Genomic DNA, 18,299 nt, shown 5'->3' with positions numbered 1-18,299 from the left:
GTCCTCGTCATGGCATCGTGCTCCCCAGTCCCACATGCAGTCACCTAAGCCAATGGGAGGTAGATGGCCATACTGGGGCCATCACTGGAGTGCAGGGTCCGAGTCCAGCATTGCTGTGGCCAGGCCCTGTCCGCAGGCTGGCCCTGAGCACTGACTCTGCCCTTCTAGAAGGTGACCCGATCGGCTGTGTTGAAGCGTCATGGGGTGCAGGAGTGCATCCTGCTGGTGACCCAGCGCATCACCAAGTACCCGGTACTCATCAACCGGATCCTACAGCATTCCCATGGTGAGGGGGCAGGCCCTGGGAAGAGTACAAGGAGGGCGGGGAGAGTGCAGGGAGGGCTCTCCAGGGTAACCCAGGGAAAGGATGAGGTAAGCTGTGGGGCCTGGGGCGGCCTCTGCAGATGGGATCGGGATTCTGCGGGAGCTGGGGTGGGACTGAAGCGGACCCACTGTGCCTCATGCCGACCCTGGACACCAGGGACCGACGAGGAGCGCCAGGACCTGACCACAGCACTGGGGCTGGTGAAGGAGCTCCTGTCCAATGTGGACCAGGACGTGCATGAGCTGGAGAAAGGAGCTCGCTTGCAGGAGATCTACCACCGGATGGACCCTCGGGCCCAGGCCCCAGTGCCCAGCAAGGGCCCATTTGGCAGAGAGGAGCTTCTGCGGCGCAAGCTCATCCATGATGGTTGCCTGCTCTGGAAGACAGCGACAGGTCGCTTCAAAGGTCAGTGTTCAGTGTGGCGGGCCGGGCAAGAGCCCAGAGTCAGAGAGAGGGAGGAACGAGCAGGTAGCCTGTAGGACCACATTCTGCAGACACCGTCCGGGGGCCCAGTGCAAGAGAAATGTGTGTCTCTGTTGCAGCAAAGTCCCAGTTCTTCATTTCATTTCATGGGCCACACAGGGGCTCCTTGTCAGGATCTGCCTCTTTCTTGGGTCCTTGCATGCATGCCCAGAGAGCTTTCAGTTTTGATGAGGAAGACAGAGAATCTCCAGGACCGGGGGGCAAGAGAGGGGCAGCTAGCCGGGCTGCAGATTAGGCAGGTGCTTCAGGAAGACAGCCAGAGAGGGCCCAGTGGCAGATAGGCAGGACGGGAGCATGGAAGGATGAGCAGGACAGATGGAAGGACAGGGAGGATGAGGAGGATGGACAGGACAGAAGGACAGGCAGGATGGGAGGATGGGCAGGACAGACAGAAGGACAGGGAGGACAAGGAGGACAGAGAGGACAGGCAGGACAGACAGAAGGATGGGCAGGACAGAAGGACAGGCAGCATGGAGATGAGAGAAAAGAGCAATGGGGGTGTGTGTGGGGAGTCACACTTGCCCAGCCCCTGTCCCCAGACCACCCTGGCTGCAGCTTTCCTCCCTAAAGTGAGACACAGGGAATAGCCTGCTTTGGGTGTGAGGAGTGCTGGCTACAGCAGGCCTGTACCCCGGGACTGAGCCTGCCGCCCCCCCCACCGCTGTGTCCCTGTGGTGAAATCCCCCTTTACAGGCTGGGGGATGGCGGTGCCTACCGGCGCCTTCCTTCATCCCCTTCTCTTTTCTGTTCCTCCCACACAGCAACTAAGAATATAAACCATGGGGGTTAAAAATAGCAGGGCTGGAGAGCTTTATTTCTGAAGCATTTAGTGAAAGCCCTCCCCTCTATGTGCCCACAGTTGAGTGAGATATCCAAGGGCAAAGGGTGAGCCTGTGTTTTCTTGGCTGTGCCATCTGAGTTTTAGGGACTTGACCTTTGTCAAGTTAAAGTGTGGGACTCAGGATTGGAGCGGCTGGAAGGGGGTGCAGAAGACAGCCAAGGTGCCTCTGGGGTCTGAGAAGACAGGAGGGGTGGATAAGCCTGCCTGTCTCCTGCCTCCTGAGCCCTGGCATTGCAGGGGGCCAGGGGATTTTAGGTCAGACAGCCGAAAAGCTCTTATGTCAGTTGCTAGGCACAGAATTGAAAGGGTGGCTCCTCCCGCTGCGGGAATACATTTTACTCTCATGAAAATTCTGGACCCTTTCACCCAGAAAAGCGCATGTGTGCGTTACAATAATATGTAAAATTGCTTCTGCAACTTCAGAAGGTTTGCAGAGCCCTTGAAGCCCAGCAGTGGACATACTAGGGGTCTGTAGGGCCCAGGTTAAGAAATTGGCATCCGCTGGGCAAAGAGGATTTCCTTCAGATGCATGGGTGTCCCTCTGCAGCTTCTCTAGCCGAGAAGCTCTTTGGTCTGGTAGCACACGGATCTTTTCCCCTGGCATTTCTGAGCTGTAAGAATGGGCAGGTGGAGGCCACAGAGGTAAGAGGAAGCACCTGGAGAGAAGAGAGGCCGGGAAGGGGCTCCTCAGGAGCCATGAACGGACAGGTTACGCCTGGACCCTGAGAAAGAGGTGGGCAGCTGCCCAGACCTCTGCTGCTGACCATTCTCCCACTTGTCCCCTCGGCCAGATGTGCTCATGCTCCTGATGACAGACGTGCTGGTATTTCTCCAGGAGAAGGACCAGAAGTACATCTTTCCTGCCCTGGTGAGATCTTCCTCCTTCTCCTTTCCTGGCATGGACAAGCATCACAGCCTCTTCTTGCTTTTCTCCCCAAGCTGGAAGGAACCCTAGAATCCTCCAGAGTCAAATGGCTATTGTGACCATTGCTATAATATCATAAGGAATAGAAGTAGCTAACAGGTTATTATGACTGTGAGGAGGGCCTCTTAGGATCCCTCCTTATAGATGAGGAGAGGAAACCTTAAAGGGTTTTTTTTTATGTGGTTTTTTTGTTGTTGTTGTTGTTTTGTTAGTACTCTCTACATTCAATGTTTGGCTTGAACCCACAACCCTGAAGTAGCCCCATGCTCCCCCAACTCAACCAGCCAAGTTCCCTGGTAAACCTTAATGTTAATTAACCCACCAGAGGTCACATGCACTCCTAAGTCCCCTCTGGCTGCACCAAAACCAGGGACTCTAAATTTATATTGCTGGCTGGCTCTTCAGTCCTTCAGGTACTCTGGCAAGACTGAAGACCCTGAGATCCCAGGGTCAGGTTCCCAGGCTGAGTCCTTCCATTCTGACTTGCAGGACAAGCCCTCAGTGGTATCACTGCAGAATCTGATTGTACGGGACATCGCCAACCAGGAGAAAGGGATGTTTCTGATCAGTGCGGCGCCCCCTGAGATGTATGAGGTCCACACCGCATCTCGGGATGACCGGAGCACCTGGATCCGGGTCATTCAGCAGAGTGTGCGCGTGTGAGTGTGTGTATGGCCTCAGGGAGTCTGCAGCCAGGCCACAGCAGACTCCGGGGAAAGAGCCTGGGGTTCGGAGCAGGAGGCAGAGGCTGGGGGAGAGAAGCACAGTGTCCTGAGGCAAGGGCCATCGTATCCTGGATGGTCAGACATACCGTGACAACCCCGAGCATCTTTCAGGAGCCTGAGCTGGCAAGCAGAGGGGTACCCTGAGCTGTCACATGGGGGCACGCCTGCCAGCCAACAGGACAGTATCAGGCACAGAAACATCTCAGTCTGGAGGCAGTGGGCTATTATTTGGATTGTATTGCATTTTACCTTTATTTTCTAAAAATGAATGAAAGAGGGAATGAGGCATTGATACTAGAGCCAAACCTCACCCAGTTGAGACAAGAAGTAAACTGTTCAGTCTGCCAAGGCAGTGGACTTTGAGCTTCTGTGGGATGTGCATAAGCTTTGAGGCCATTGACTATGTGTCTCTTGTGATTAAAAAAACAAACAAACAAACAAAAAACAACGGAAAAAAACGCATGTAAAACATTCAAAATGGATTTTTGAAGATTATGCAAAAAAAAAATGAACTCAGTCAGGATATTTGTAATTTTTTTTAGCTTTTAGAAATGGATTTTCTCCACTCTGTAATGTGTAAACTTTTTTATATTTCTGCAACTTAGACTTTTGGACAGATTTTTCAGAAATTCATACAAAAGTATGACATTGCCTGTTGTAGGAAAACAGTGCAAAATACCTGTTCCATTGACAATGGATCCATGGTGGCCTCTCTGTGAACAGTATTAATATTTGTAATTGTGAAAATCATAATTCATATTCTTTGTCATCGATTTATTGAGCTTCTGCCATGCTTGAAGCATTGTTACATTTCTTTATTTAATTCTAACAAAAAAAAAACAGGGAAGAGAAAAAATGTCATACCCATTTTTCAGATGAGAAATAGACAAGCTGCCACCTGGTAAATGGCAGGACCAGGATTTGGGCCAGTCTGCTTCACGCCAAAGCCTGTAGTGCCCATCTGCACGGTGCTACCCCTGCAGGTGGCCCATGGAAGGGTGCATAGTCCACTAGAATATGATAGGGGTCAGGAGTGAAGTCAGGGCATGGGGCTAGAGAGTCTTATAGGGAAGCACAGAGCGTGTTTGGGGGAAGGAGGCTGATTCCTGATCCCTCAACCCCACCCTACTTGTTACCCCTCTAGATGCCCATCCAGAGAGGACTTCCCCCTGATTGAGACAGAGGACGAGGCTTACCTGCGCCGAATCAAGAGTGAGTCCACCCCCAGAGCTGGTTAAGTAATTTATAATACACCCACGAGATGGAATACTGTGGAACTGTTTGTTTGTTTGTTTATTTATTTATTTATTAAAGATTTTATTTATTTATTCATGAAAGACACAGAGAGAGAGGCAGAGACACAGGCAGAGGGAGAAGCAGGCTCCACTCAGGGAGAAGCCCGATGTGGGACTCGATCCCGGGACTCCAGGATCACGCCCTGGGCCAAAGGCAGGTGCTAAACCACTGAGCCACCCAGGGATTCCCCTGTGGAACTGTTTAGAAAGCTCATGAGGGCTAATGCAGATCCATAACCAGAATGTATTGGTGAGTAAAAAGAGCAAGGTTTAAAACAATGTAGAGTATATGCTAACTCTGGTGTAAAAATAATGGGGATAGGTCTGTGTCACATGTGGTGTGTGTGTGTGTGTGTGTGTAGTATCTCCTGAAAAGGAGCTAGGAAGACCAGGGTTGAGACATTAATCTACTTTTTTTTTACTTTTATTAGAGTGTGAACTAACTGCTATACAAGAAGACCAACAAAAATCAGTTTCTTAAGCAAGATAGAAGATTATTTCTCTTTAGTCCACAAGTGGGAAGTACAGGGTGTCAGTACATCTCTGCCATCTTTAGCATAAAGATTCCCCACTTACCTGCCCAAAGTGGCTACTCTAGCTCCTGCTATCACATCTGTATCCTGGCTAGCAGGGAGGTGGAAAGGAACAGGGAGAGTTTACACCCCTTTCTTTTTTCTTAAGATTTTATTTTGGGCAGCCTGGGTGGCTCAGTGGTTTAGCGCTGCCTTCAGCTGAGAGTGTGATCCTGGAGACCCAGGATTGAGTCTCACGTCAAGCTCCCTACATGGAGCCTGCTTCTCCCTCTGCCTGTCTCTCTGCCTCTCTCTGTTTCCCATGAATAAATAAATAAAATCTTTTTTTTTTTAAGATTCATATATATATATATATATTTAAGTGAGCTCTATGCCCATCGTTGGGCTTGAACTCATGACTCTGAGATCAAGACTTGCATGCTCTACTGACTAAACCAGCAAGGCACCCCTTAAGATTTTATTTTTAAGTAATCTCTACACTCAAGGTGGGGCTCGAACTCACAACCCTGAGATCAAGACTCACATGCTCCATGGACTGAGCTGGGGAGGCACCCGTCTGTATACCCCTTTCTTTTAAGGACTGATCCAGAGAGACACTCATGTCCATTGACCACAGTCTGGTCCCATGACAATGTCTGGCCTCATGTCGGGCTGGGAAGTATGGTCTTTTTTTTTTTTAATGTAACAGAGCATGAATCTGCTGGTGACTGTTGCATTATATGAGGTCTCAGTTGATGGCTACTTTATTTATTTTTTAAAAAGATTTTATTTATTTATTTATTAGAGAGAGAGGCAGAGACACAGGCAGAGGGAGAAGCAGGCTCCTTGCAGGGAGCCCAACGTGGGACTCAATCCTGGGTCTCCAGGATCACACCCTGGGCTGAAGGTGGCGCTAAACCGCTGAGCCACCTGGGCTGCCCTGGGAATATGGTCTTAAATGGGCAGCCAGGTGCCCAGATGAAATTTATGAGGATTCTACATTTAAGGAAGATGGGAGAATGAAAAGTGGTGGGCACCTGCAGTCCCGGCCACAGATTGTTTTAGTTTTGTTTTTATTTTCATTTTTTAAAAAATTTTATTTATTCATTAGAGACACACAGAGAGAGGCAGAGGGAGAAGCAGGCTCCTGGAAGGGAGCCTGATGTGGAACTCGATCCCCAGAATGGGATCACACCTGAGCCCAAGGCAGACACTCAACCCCTGAGCCACCCAGACGTCACTGGTTTTGTTTTAAAACAAAGGTGCCGGGGATCCCTTTGGCTCAACGGTTTAGGGCCTGCCTTCGGCCCAGGGTGTGATCCCAGAGTCCTGGGATCAAGTCCTGCATCAGGCTCCCTGCATGGAGCCTCCTTCTCTCTCTGCCAGTGTCTCTGCCTCTCTTTCTCTCTGTGTCTCTCATGAATAAATAAAATCTTTAAATAAACAAACAAAACAAAGGTGCCACTTATGTCGGTGGAGCACACAACTCTTGATCCTCAGGGTCGTGACTCTGAGCCCCATGGTGGGCATGGAGTTTACTTATAAAAAGGAAAGTGCATGTATGACTTTTCCCCCCAAAAGTGTTTTCTTTTTCATAAATGCCAATACTCCAGAATTAAGTACTACCACACAGCCCCATGTGGCCCCTAAGCCATCTGGCCACCCTCCACCCCACCGTGGGCTCTTAGGGGGGTCCCCCCACCCCCGCGCCCCCTGCTATGTGCTCACCTGTTCCTTACCCCCAGTGGAGCTGCAACAGAAAGACAAGGCGTTGGTGGAGTTGCTGCGAGAGAAGGTGGGACTGTTTGCCGAGATGACCCATTTCCAAGTGGAGGAGGACAGTGGCGGGGTGGCCCTGCCCGCCCTACCCAGGGGTCTTTTCCGCTCCGAGTCCTTGGAGTGCCCTCGTGGCGAGCGGCTGCTGCAGGATGCCATCCGTGAGGGTAAGGGAACCCCTGGGGATGAGGCCAGGCCTGGAAGCACACAGACTGGGGGGGTGCCAGCCCCAGTACCCATAAACGCCTTGGCGTGTGGGGTGTAGGGGGCAGAAATGAGGCATGGGCGCTGTCACTGTATGAGTCCTGCATACATTTGTGCTGTCCCTCTGGTGCCTTTCAGTGACCTCTGCCTTGTGGGGGGTGGCATGAATGAGGCCCCAGCACCTGCACAGGGGCCCCCTGGACACCATCCCCTGACCTCCTCCCTTCCCTGTAGTGGAGGGCCTCAAAGACCTCCTGGTGGGGCCTGGAGTAGAGCTGCTCCTGACACCGCGGGATCCGGCCTTGCTTGTGGACCCAGACAGTGGCGGTAGCACGAGTCCTGGGGTCACAGCCAGTGAGTGCCTGGGCTGGGGCCATGGCAGAGGGTGGGAGGGGCCAACTGCCTTGGGGACCAGAGCTCAGCCCTGCCTTTTCCTTCTCCACAGATGGTGAGGCCAGAAACTTCAATGGCTCCATTGAGCTCTGCAGAACGGACTCTGACTCCAGTCAGAAGGTGGGTCCTGGGAGGTGTTAGGACTCAAGAGAGGGCTGGAAGGGGCAACTAGCCTGGGGATCCCTGACACGGAGCTGCAGGGGCCAGGCACCTGTGATTCCCCTATCCTTGCCTCTTTCTGCAGGACCGCAATGGGAATCAGTTGAGAGCCCCCCAGGAGGTGAGGTGGGGACCTGGGGTGGAGCAGGCTGAAGGGAGGGTGTTGTGTCTGAGAAACGGGACCCCCATTTGGAGGGGTGTCTATGTGTAAGAGGCTGCCTTTGGTCACCTCCTGGGCAACTCTCCCATCCTGAAGCCTGGGCTCTGCCCCTACCCTCTCCTCTGTCTGCAGGAAGCATTACAGCGATTGGTCAATCTCTACGGACTCCTCCACGGCCTCCAGGTCAGTGGGCCCAGGGCTGGAGCTGGCAGATTGGAGCCAGAGCAGGGCTGCCCGTTTACCGGCCTTCTGGGCCTTTCCCCAGGCGGAGCCATCCTGGAACCTAGGTCTTGGGAGGTGAGGGTGAAGGGTCAGGGAAACGGGTCCTGACACGCTTGTCTGTGCCCCCTACACCCACAGGCGGCCGTGGCCCAGCAGGACACCCTGATGGAAGCCCGGTTCCCTGAGGGCCCTGAGCGGCGGGAGAAGCTGGCCAGAGCCAACTCCAGGGATGGAGAGGCTGGCCGAGTGGGGCCCGCCCCAGTGGCACCCGACAAGCAGGCCACCGAGCTGGCGCTCCTGCAGCGGCAACATGCTCTGCTGCAGGAGGAGCTGCGGCGCTGCCGGCGGCTGGGCGAGGAGCGCGCCACGGAGGCAGGCAACCTGGAGGCCCGGCTCCGCGAGAGTGAACAGGCCCGGGCCCTGCTGGAGAGGGAGGCGGAGGAGGCCCGCAGGCAGCTGGCCATCTTGGGGCAGAGTGAGCCGCCCCCGGCGGAGGCCCCCTGGGCCCGCAGGCCCTTGGACCCTCGGCGGCGCAGCCTCCCTGCAGGCGATGCTCTGTACCTGAGCTTCACGCCCCCACAGGTAAGGAGGCTTCAGGAGGGCTGACCTCGGTGGGTGAGAGGGTCTGGGACACAGCCCAGGGGCCATCTGGGGTTTGCACCTAAAGCCTGAAGCTGTGGTTGGAGAGATGGGAGGGGAGGTTGAGAGCCATCGGTGGTGCTACAGGCCGGGGGCCACCAGCCCTGCAGCCTTCCCCTGACCCCCTGGCCGAGCTCACTCCCTGGCCTGCTGCCTTTCCTGCCGGCCCGTCACAGCCCAGCCGAGGCCACGACCGTCTGGATTTGTCTGTGACCATTCGCTCTGTCCATCGACCCTTTGAGGACCGAGAGAGGCAGGAGCTGGGCAGCCCCGAGGAGCGGCTGCAGGACAGCAGTGACCCTGATACCGGCAGCGAGGAGGAAGGGGGCGGCCGCCTGTCCCCACCCCACAGTCCTCGAGGTGAGGCTGGAATGGAAGTGTGTCCCAGTGTGCACAGGACATTCGGGGCAATATTTGGGGTGGTTCGGGAGCTCTTGGGAGGGACACAGATGACACACTTCCTGCCTTGCAATGGTGATCCAGCAGTGGACCTCTAGGAAACAAAGCCTGTAGGAGCCTCTCCAGTAAGTCTGTGATGCCAACCTTTTCAAGCTGAAATAAATTTAAGATTTTTATTTGAGATGGAGTGAGCGAGAGAGAGAGCATGCATGGGGGAAGAGGCAGGGGCAAAGGGAGAAGAAGCAGGGTCTTCACGGAGCAGGGAGCCCAATGTGGGACTCACTCCCAGGACCCCAAGATCATGACCTGAGCTGAAGGTAGATGCTCAACCACTGAGCCACCGAGGCATCCCTAGAAATAGATTTTTTTTTCTTTATTCATGAGAGAGAGAGAGAGAGGCAGAGACACAGGAGGAGGGAGAAGCAGGCTTCATGCTGGGAGCCCCATGCGGAACTCGATCCCGGGACTCCAGGATCTGGGCCAAAGGCAGGCGCCAAACTGCTGAGCCACCCAGGGATCCCCCTAGAAATAGATTTCTAAGTAAAATTTTTCTAAGACCTTCAAAGTTCTTTTTTTTTTTTTTTTTTGACCTTCAAAGTTCTTATAGTTGGTTTAGGAAATACAAAATAACCAAAAGTTGGTGTGACTTTATGTAGTCATCTTAAAATATTTTTGTATTTTATTAGCCAGACTGTATCTTTCTGTCCTCAGGGAGGGTACAAAGTATGTAGCCATGGTTTCGCTGGCCCTAGGGCTAGTCCCCAAGGACTCCTCCTTCCAGCTCCAGCCCAGATGGGGCAGCGGGAGTGTGGGGGTCGCTGCTCGAGGGAGCCTGTGTTCTGCCCCTGACTCTGCCCCATCCCCCTTCAGATTTCACCCGAATGCAAGACATCCCTGAAGAGACAGAGAGTCGTGACGGGGAGCCTATGGTTTCAGAGAGCTAAGGGGGCCCCCACCCCTCGTCCTGCGCCCCCAGGAAGAACACACCGAGGGAGGCAAACTTGGGACTCTAACCTGCCAATGGGAACATTCTCAAGAACTGCTGATGGTCCCTGCCAACTGGCAGGCTCCTGGGACACCTGGGGCCAGTTGGGAAGCTGGGGGAGTTGGGCCACAGTGCCCCCCTGCTGCACCAGGAGTAGCTGGTATAGCTGGCATCCAGGAGCTACACCACAGATGCCAATTTTTCATGCCTTCTTCCCTCTACTTTAGGAAAATTTATTTATTTATTGTTTATTAGTTACCCAGGGAGTGGGGGAGATTTAGAGGACCAGGGACATGGGAACCAAGCCATAGGGATCAGAGGGCCTTGATCTGTAACACTACTGGGGTTTATTCAGGCTTAACCAGGCAGCTGCTGGGTTCTAGCCCTGACACCCCTCCCCAAGAACACCGTCTTTGAGGATAGGCTGTGCCACGTGCACCTTGGGCCCTTCTATCAGGGCCATGGATGGGGCCATGTCCCTCTTCCCCGCTGACTGCTGTTCCCCTGTCTCTCCATCCTCAGTGGAGACCCAGGGAAACCATCTGGCCCTACAGAGTTGGGGGGTGATGGAGTAGAAGTTGAGGTGGCTGCAATGGCTCTGTTGGGGGTGTGTGTGTGTGTGTGTGTGTGTGAGGGGAAATCCCATGGGACCAGAATGTTTTTTGTTGTTTTCTTTTTTGTACCAAAGCCAACTGCACGTGTTTTGTATTTTTAAGAGCTGATTGTAGGCAGTTAGAAATCACAGCCTTCTATCTCCACTTATCAGAAGAGCTTGAGGGGTAGGGGGATCCATGTCGCCTCATCTGCAGTAATGGGGGACCTCCTCTGACCTCTTCTCCAGCCATTTGAAAAATATGTTGTAGGGTGAGTTGGGCCATCTCTGTGAACCCTGACCTCATCCCCACCTCAGCAACCATGACTGAAGCCTCAGTGTGAACTTGGGGGACTTTCTGGTGGACCCCCAGTGCCCACCAGCCCCAGCCATTTTCTGCCAATTTGATTGTTTAAAAAAACAAACAAACAAACAAAAAACGATAAAGCAGGGAAAATTAAAGACCTGGAACCCCCACGAAGTGCTGTCTCTGTGTCTTCAAGCACTGAGGGTGCTGCTGAGGGGGTGCTATCCCAGAGGAGGGGCAGGCTGCCTCCCCCAACATAAGCCCTTGTTGGCATCTACGGGCACAAATCCAGAGATCAACTGGAAGGGCACTTTGGGGATTCCAGAATTAGAGAACTTTGCTTAGTCTCATTTGTATGCCTGGTTCAGATGGGGTATCAGCCTATCACCCCCTCCCCACCTGTTCCTACCAGCCTCTCCCCAGAGCCTTTCATCTTCAGATGCAGCCCCCAGGTTGCCCTGGGTCTTCGTGGTGTCAGAGCCCCTAGGCCACCTCTTCCAGATGTGGTGAGAGATTAGGTTGGTTTCACTTCTGGGTTTTGCTTCATTTTACTTCCTGTTTCTGGTGACTACCCCCTGAAGCTGGGGGAGGGCGGTTGGCGCTGGCAACACGCTGGACACACGCACACACATCCGTGGGGGAAAGGAACTGAAATCCCCTGGGGAGTGGGCATGGGGGCTGCAGCACTGCCCTCTTGTACTTGTCCACGGTATCTGGCTTTCGGCAGGTGCTTTCTCATCTATTACGGGGTCTATGAGGTGGATGGGGAAATGGGAAGGCTGGGCCTTGGAGCCAGGCAGGCCCCGCCCTCCACACTGCAGCTTTCTACTTCCCTCCGGATGCTGGGCTTTGAGCTCACTGACATGTGGCTCAGCAGCTGGAAGCTGGACCCCAAACCTGGCAGGGTGGAATGGAGAGGGGACCGCCAGGGTGGCTGATACCAGCACTCAGACAAGGAAAGGGGAAGGCAGGCTTCTCTGACACTATCACATAGATCCAGTGAAGGATATTGGCCTGAAGAGAAGGGGTCGTGTGGAGACATGGCCCAGAGTAGGTGCGGAGAAGCTCAGGGGTCAGCACTGGTGGCTCCCAGCAGCACTGTCCCTCTGCCACTCCTTGACCCGAGACATGACATCCTTTCTTGATGTGGCTATTTCTGGGGAGGAGTCTCTTGTGGCATTCCCCTTTCAGGCCAAGGTGCCTCCTTAAGCCTTCAGAAGCCCCAGTCGGCCTGCAACCTTCCCACTGGGATTTAAAGCTCTTTGGCTACTCACTGCAGGGAGCCAGGGCCTAGCTTTGTGCCCCAACACTTGCCTTCCACTCCCAGGAGCACCTGGCCTGGTGCCCGGTCCTCTGCTGGGCCTCCCTTGCCCCTACACCTCTCCTCTCCATGGGGAGGTGTGCAGCCTGTCACTCATCTAGGACTCGGACCTGATTAAATTCGTCAGTATTTACCTCCTGGCCCCATTTGCAGAGATCCCCCCAGGGGAGCCCGCAGAGGAGCTGCAGGGGGTGGCCAGAAATAGGGAGGTTACTTAGGATTTTCCATCCTGAATTGGCTGGAAACAGAACTGTTTGGGAACTAGTTTAAACATGAAAGGGAGGAAATTAAACATCAAGAAACTAATTAGATCTTGTTAACATTGCTGAATGTGTTGTGAATTGGGCGGCTGTTGGGAGTCTCTCCTGCTGGGTGCCTCAAAGGAGCTGGTGCAGAGGCGGCCCTTGGGGGGGGGGGTGGCCTGGTGGATGGTGTTAGGGGCCACAGAAGCAGGAGCTCTGCCCCGTCTAGCTTTTTCCAGGGGCTGACCCCCAGAAAATCCCTTCTGATTACTCTCCTTTATCACTGCTGGGTCTCCATGGATCTGGAAACCAAAGGCGAACCTGCTGCCCTGGAAAACACACCTCAAGAGGGACACGAGGGGCCAATGCCTCAGTTCTTGATTTAAAACTTTGATTTCACTCCAGAGTATACACATCGTTCCAGATGAGACATCTCTGGTTCCCAGAGGTCCCCTATTTCTCCTCTTGGATTCCATTTTATGTGCAGTTTTAAGAACAGTAGCCAACACACCACTTCAGGCACTGTTGAGTCCTCAACACATTTTACCAATGAGAAAACCGGGACAGAGAAGTGGATTGACTCACCGAGGTCCCTCCCTGGTTAGTGCTGGAGCTGGGACGTGAAGCCGGTGCTCCGGATCCGAGCTGCGCACTAGGAAAGGAGGGACGCGCACACCAGTCTCCTACCCTGGGTTCCCATTCTCTGGACACACCTGTGGCCCCACTTCCCCCAATCCCTGCCCACCTCTCCCCTCCTTATGCCCCCAATCCTTGACTTCTCTCCACTTCTCTAAGCCCCACCTAAGGATAGGTAAGCAGAGCTCTTAATTTGGGGCTGGGCTACACACGGGCATGTCCCTGCAGGGGCTCCAGCTGCCTCCGCTGAGGTCTGCAGGCACCACTGAGGTGCGTGAGGTGGAGATGCCAGGGCGGGGGAATTTTTGGCTCTGGCACCAAGAGCAAGGGAATACCATGATGAAGGTGATGGTGGGGGTGAGGGGACAGACAGAGGGAAACAGGCACTAACCTCTGGACTGTCATTCTGGAACCCCTGGGAAATTTTCCTGAGAATTCTCACAGGAGGCAGAAACCGGACAGAGAATCCTTTCATCCGCCCTGCAGTGACAGTAGAAGCGTGACAGGTCACACGTCGTCGTGGGTGATCAGAGGCTTCCTCTCCAAGCCCCTCCCTGTTGCCATGCACTCCACCACATGGAGGAAGACCTAGGCTTAGCTGGGCCCCCACCCGGACCTGCCCACCACACTCCCCCACGCCTTGATGCCAACCCTCCCCAGGTGAATGGTTCTGGTGCTGGCAGAGCCCAGAGCAGCAGGGTGACCAGGTGACCACGGGAGGAGGGCCCCTCTGCTGAGGGTGGGGGGTGCGCTCTCCACCCACCACCTGCTTGTGTCCCTGGGGGGCCCCAGTTCCACCTTGCGCTGGCCCCACGGCCACAGCCTGGCTCGCAGATTCTTGAAGGCGTCTGCTGGGGCCCATCAGCCTCCTGCCTCAGGAGGTGTGCCAGCAGGTGGTGACAGGGCAGATGTAGCCATGGCTAGTGGAGAAAGATGCCATCCCAGGGCATCAGGTCAAATGTCACCAGGACATCCAGCAATGGGCCACATGGTCAGGGAAGCAGCAGAGGAAGGAGGCCTCCGGGGTTCAGACAGAATGGGCTACAAACCTGCTGTCCTATCCCAGCTCCGCCCAGGAAGGCCGGCAGCAGCAGGGGTGGTGATGGCGTTCAGGGGGGCACCCGTGAGGGCCCCCACTGTCCTCTGCAGCTGGTGGGCCCCCAGATGGGACCCACTGGGGAAGCTTAGTAGACACCCCGCTCAGGGCCCCAAAGACAGCTGGGGGCACTGTCACCAGGAGAGCCGCCACCCACACTGCCTGGGGGGTCACACAGGCCCGGAAGGGTGAGGGGTGGGCATCTGGTTTTGCAGCTGTGGCCATCGCCAGTATCAGGCAACACCGAGCGGGAGTGAGGAAGATGCTGGCATGGATGTTGAGGACGTTGACCCTCGGGACCATGTCACAGAGGGCACCTCTGAAGGGCCAGCATTAGTCCTGGGTAGACTCAGCTGCCCCAAAGGGGAGAGCGATGGCCTGCCCTGTCTACCAGATCAAGTGGAAGACAAAAGTGTCAGAAGGGGGCTGGGAGCTCCCCGAGCGCAACTGCCCAGCACCCAGAGTGTGGTCAGGTTCCCAGCAAGCTGGCCCCACCACCAGGCCCACAGACCAGGGCGACCACAACCCTCAGGGATAGGAACTGGACAGGCTCAGCAATGGCCGGTACTCAGCACACTGATTCTGAGGCGTCACCCCAGGCTGCAGGCAACAGGGTAGAGCTGCTGGAGGTGGGCACCACCAGGGGTGAGAGCTGGTGCCCTGGTGTCCCTGTCGGGGGCTGGGGTGCAGGTGCCTCCCTGGGGGCCAGGGTGATGGTGAGCCCTGCCCCTGCCCCACCCTGCCAGGGAGCAGGACCGCTGCGGGGTGCATGTGCACCTGCGCAGGGGCTGGGCCCTGCCTGATAGAGTGGGAGGGGCCAAGGGGGAATTACCCACTGTGGGGGGCACCCATGGCCTCCACGCAGGGAGGGGCCAGACATACCCCGTCTGAGGAATGCCAGGAACCAAACTGGAGCCCCCTCTTCCTGACCATGGACAGAGGCCCCTTTCTTTGCAGAAAGTGCTCCCTTGGGGCCTGGGGGCAGGGGTGGGGGGACCCGGAAGCATGGAATCAGGATGGGATCCGAAAGAGAGCAGAGATTCCAGGGTCCCAGGTCTGCTCCTCACTACATGTGTGGCTTTGGTAAGTCACTTTACCCCCCTGAGCCTCAGTTTTCTTAAAATTTTCAGACAAAAATCTCTGCTCTACAGGATTGGTGTGAATTGTGAGATAAAAGATGTGAAAAAAGCACATTGTCCACTGCTATTTGCATGAATGGTGATTATTCCCAAGGGAAAGTTTGGGGTGTCCATCGTGGAAAGGAGCTGGGCATGCATAGATATCTATTGTCACCATGCCCCTGGAAGAGTGCCAACTAAAACACAGGTCAGGATTCACTGCAGCGACTGACCTCGAGGGTGAGGGCTGGGAGGGAAAGGGCAGAGGAAGTCACAGCTTCCTGCCCCTCCACCCCCAGCACAGCCTTTGGGGAGCTGAGTGGCATGCCCTCAGTTCTGTGCCTGCTCCTGGGTATGAAGCAGTCCTGCCAGCCTTTCATCCCACTGCCATGTCATCCTTTCCTGCTCCAGTCTGGAGTCAGAGGCCTAGGCACGCCCACCCTCTCCTCCGATCCCCAAGCTCATGTCAGAGGTATGGGTCCTGAGATATACCCTCACCATGCCTCATCCTGTCTCCCCATGATCTCAGTATTAACTGGAAAAAAACGCCATACTGGGTCTTCCCCTTTTGTGCACATATGCCAACCCTTTGCAGAATGTGCTGGGATGGGGAAAAAAGAGAAGGCGGGAGGCGCGGAGATGAGAGAGAGAGACCTTTTCAAGGATTCCAAAATATTCAAAATCTTCCGGCTCTCTGCCGGCTAATTAAGATTTCCCTGGGGTTGGGCAGCCTGGGTGGCTCAGCGGTTTAGCGCCGCCTTCAGCCCAGGGCGTGATCCTGGAGTCCTGGGATTGAGTCCCACGTCAGGCTCCCTGCATGGAGCCTGCTTCTCCCTCCATCTCTGTCTCTGTCTCTGTCTCTCATGAATAAATAAATAAAATCTTTAGGGGATCCCTGGGTGGCGCAGCGGTTTGGCACCTGCCTTTGGCCCAGGGCGCGATCCTGGAGACCCGGGATCGAATCCCACGTCGGGTTCCCGGTGCATGGAGCCTGCTTCTCCCTCTGCCTGTGTCTCTGCCTCTCTCTCTCTCTCTCTCTCTGTGTGACTATCATAAATAAATAAAAATTAAAAAAAAAAAAGATTTCCTTGGGGTGCTGGGGGAGGAGAGGGGCCCTACAGGACAATCAAGCAGCAGTGGGTTTGATGAGCCCTGTAGGAGAGACCTGGACTGGGTGCCAGGATGTTTGGGTCTTCCACCAAGGGATGGGTGTGCAGAGGGTGGCAGAAGGGGAATGCCCCGTCCAAGCCCCACGGGCTCCCTCCTGGCCTTAGGGACTGCTCCTGTGTGACTCTCCGTGAGTCCCTCTGTTAGGGCTGTGTTTACTCTTCCAGCTGCCCAGCATCACCTCACCAGTCTGGCAGCAAAGACATCTATTTCATGCCCTGGACTTATTTTTCTCTTGGTTGAGAATGGAAGGATTCCAGGGGTCTGCTATCCATCTGAAATATCAGGTCCTCTGACCATTTGTTCTTGTTCTCTTTACTCATTTCTAATCTGAATCCTTTCCTTGGTCTGAAACTAGCTGCACCCCTGCGGTTATGTAGAGAGGTGATGCCACCAGCTGGCTCGTCCAAGAACTCCACTTTGGATCCTTTTCTTTTTTCTACTAATTTTGTTAGTTCATAGGTTTGTTCATTCAATCATTCACTAACCCCAGCGTTTCTTGAACCTGTATTATGTGCCAGGCACTGTGCTAGATGCTGGGGAGACAATCACAAATATATGGTCTTCTCATAAAGTATAATACGCTTTTTGAGATGCTTGGGATCTCTAAGGTCATCTAGTTCAACTTCTCTGTTTTTTTTTTAATATTTTATTTATTTATTCATGAGAGACACACGGAGAGAGAGGCAGAGACACAGGCTGACGGAGAAGCAGGCTCCATGCAGGGAGCCCGATGTGGGACTCAATCCCAGGACCCCAGGATCACGCCCTGGGCTGAACAAAGGCAGGCGCTAAACTGCTGAGCCACTCAGGGATTCCCAACTTCTCTGTTTATAAGGAGGGAAAGTAAGTTGGCCAAGGCCCCCAGAGAAGTGGCGGCAGAGTCAAGATCTGACATAAAGGTCTATTGACTCCTGGAATCTGGCTCTCTCCACAACATCGCAAAATTCCATAGGCATTTCTTCCCCCTTCCCTTCAGCCTCAAGTGCCAGTACCTGCCCTTGGGAAGCTCCCAGGCTGCCAAGGGGAACGGCACCAGGATGTGGCCAGAGGGACAGTGACAACTCCTCTCTAGTTGGTTTTCATTCACAACTACTAGGCAAGAGGAGCAGCTAGAACCTTACCAGCCCGGTTTTCTCTCTCAGAGTCCTAGGACCTGTAGAGGTAGATTATGGTGTCTGCCCAACAGGAAAAGGACTTATAATGGCTGGGCCTCCCCCTCGGTCACCTGACTATCCCCCCTTCCCCTAGTCTCTGTGGGGCTCCAGCTCTGCATCCCTGCACCTGTACTCCCAAACCTCGGCAAAGAGGAACTGGGGAGGCAGGAAGGACCCTGGAGAGAAGGAGAAAGAAGCTTTGTGTTTGCACTTGTGGTGGAGACAGATCCTCCAGGTGTTCAGGGACTACAAATGGTAGGAGCAGGAGACCTGACTCTAATCCAAATGCCCCCTTCACATCAACCCAGCCAGCTGCCTCCCCGCTCCTCCACATGTCTGCTGAGACCCACTGCAGAAAATCCTGTGGTCTCGATAAGGGGTGTGGGTAGCTTCAGTGCTCATGCGCAAGTTCCAAATCAATCTCTCTCTTTCTCTCAATTTTATATTTTGGAATAGTTTAGACTTACAAAACATTACAAAGGCAGTGATTGTCACCCATCTCTTTCATTGTCCACATTAAAATAAAACTGGCAGTTGGGGCACCTGGGTGGCTCAGTTGGTGAAGCTTCTGTCTGACTTTGGCTCAGGTCATGCTTTTGGGGTCCTGGGATAGAGCCCTG

The 18,299-nt window shown here is 54.2% G+C and overlaps 1 protein-coding gene and 1 long non-coding RNA gene across 13 annotated transcripts in view; one reads left to right on the top strand and one right to left on the bottom strand.

The window, feature by feature from the left end:
- ARHGEF2 (Rho/Rac guanine nucleotide exchange factor 2) overlaps positions 1–11,116 on the top strand; it is a 44,334-nt gene extending 33,218 nt beyond the window's left edge. For 10 of the 12 annotated variants that reach the window (XM_077901031.1, XM_077901030.1, XM_077901029.1 and 7 more), the window contains 13 exons: positions 169–286; positions 482–730; positions 2,441–2,517; positions 3,064–3,233; positions 4,444–4,511; positions 6,852–7,049; positions 7,321–7,440; positions 7,532–7,599; positions 7,724–7,759; positions 7,931–7,981; positions 8,159–8,602; positions 8,836–9,019; positions 9,929–11,116. In XM_077901031.1, the coding sequence (XP_077757157.1) occupies positions 169–286; positions 482–730; positions 2,441–2,517; positions 3,064–3,233; positions 4,444–4,511; positions 6,852–7,049; positions 7,321–7,440; positions 7,532–7,599; positions 7,724–7,759; positions 7,931–7,981; positions 8,159–8,602; positions 8,836–9,019; positions 9,929–10,002 (1,857 nt within the window). In that variant the 3' untranslated portion in view covers positions 10,003–11,116. The remainder of the gene's footprint in view (positions 1–168; positions 287–481; positions 731–2,440; positions 2,518–3,063; positions 3,234–4,443; positions 4,512–6,851; positions 7,050–7,320; positions 7,441–7,531; positions 7,600–7,723; positions 7,760–7,930; positions 7,982–8,158; positions 8,603–8,835; positions 9,020–9,928) is intronic. The other 2 variants (XM_077901032.1, XM_077901039.1) reach the window with 1 other exon arrangement.
- LOC144315846 (uncharacterized) lies at positions 8,424–13,843 on the bottom strand. Its single transcript, XR_013381589.1, has 2 exons — positions 13,533–13,843; positions 8,424–13,157 (listed from the first exon to the last, which is right to left on the bottom strand). It is a non-coding gene; the product is annotated as an uncharacterized LOC144315846 (long non-coding RNA).
- Positions 13,844–18,299: the final 4,456 nt, after the last annotated feature.

This window comes from Canis aureus, chromosome 6, assembly GCF_053574225.1.
Source record: "Canis aureus isolate CA01 chromosome 6, VMU_Caureus_v.1.0, whole genome shotgun sequence".
NCBI classification, from domain to species: Eukaryota; Metazoa; Chordata; class Mammalia; order Carnivora; family Canidae; genus Canis; species Canis aureus.
This window is presented reverse-complemented; position numbering and strand designations above follow the sequence as displayed.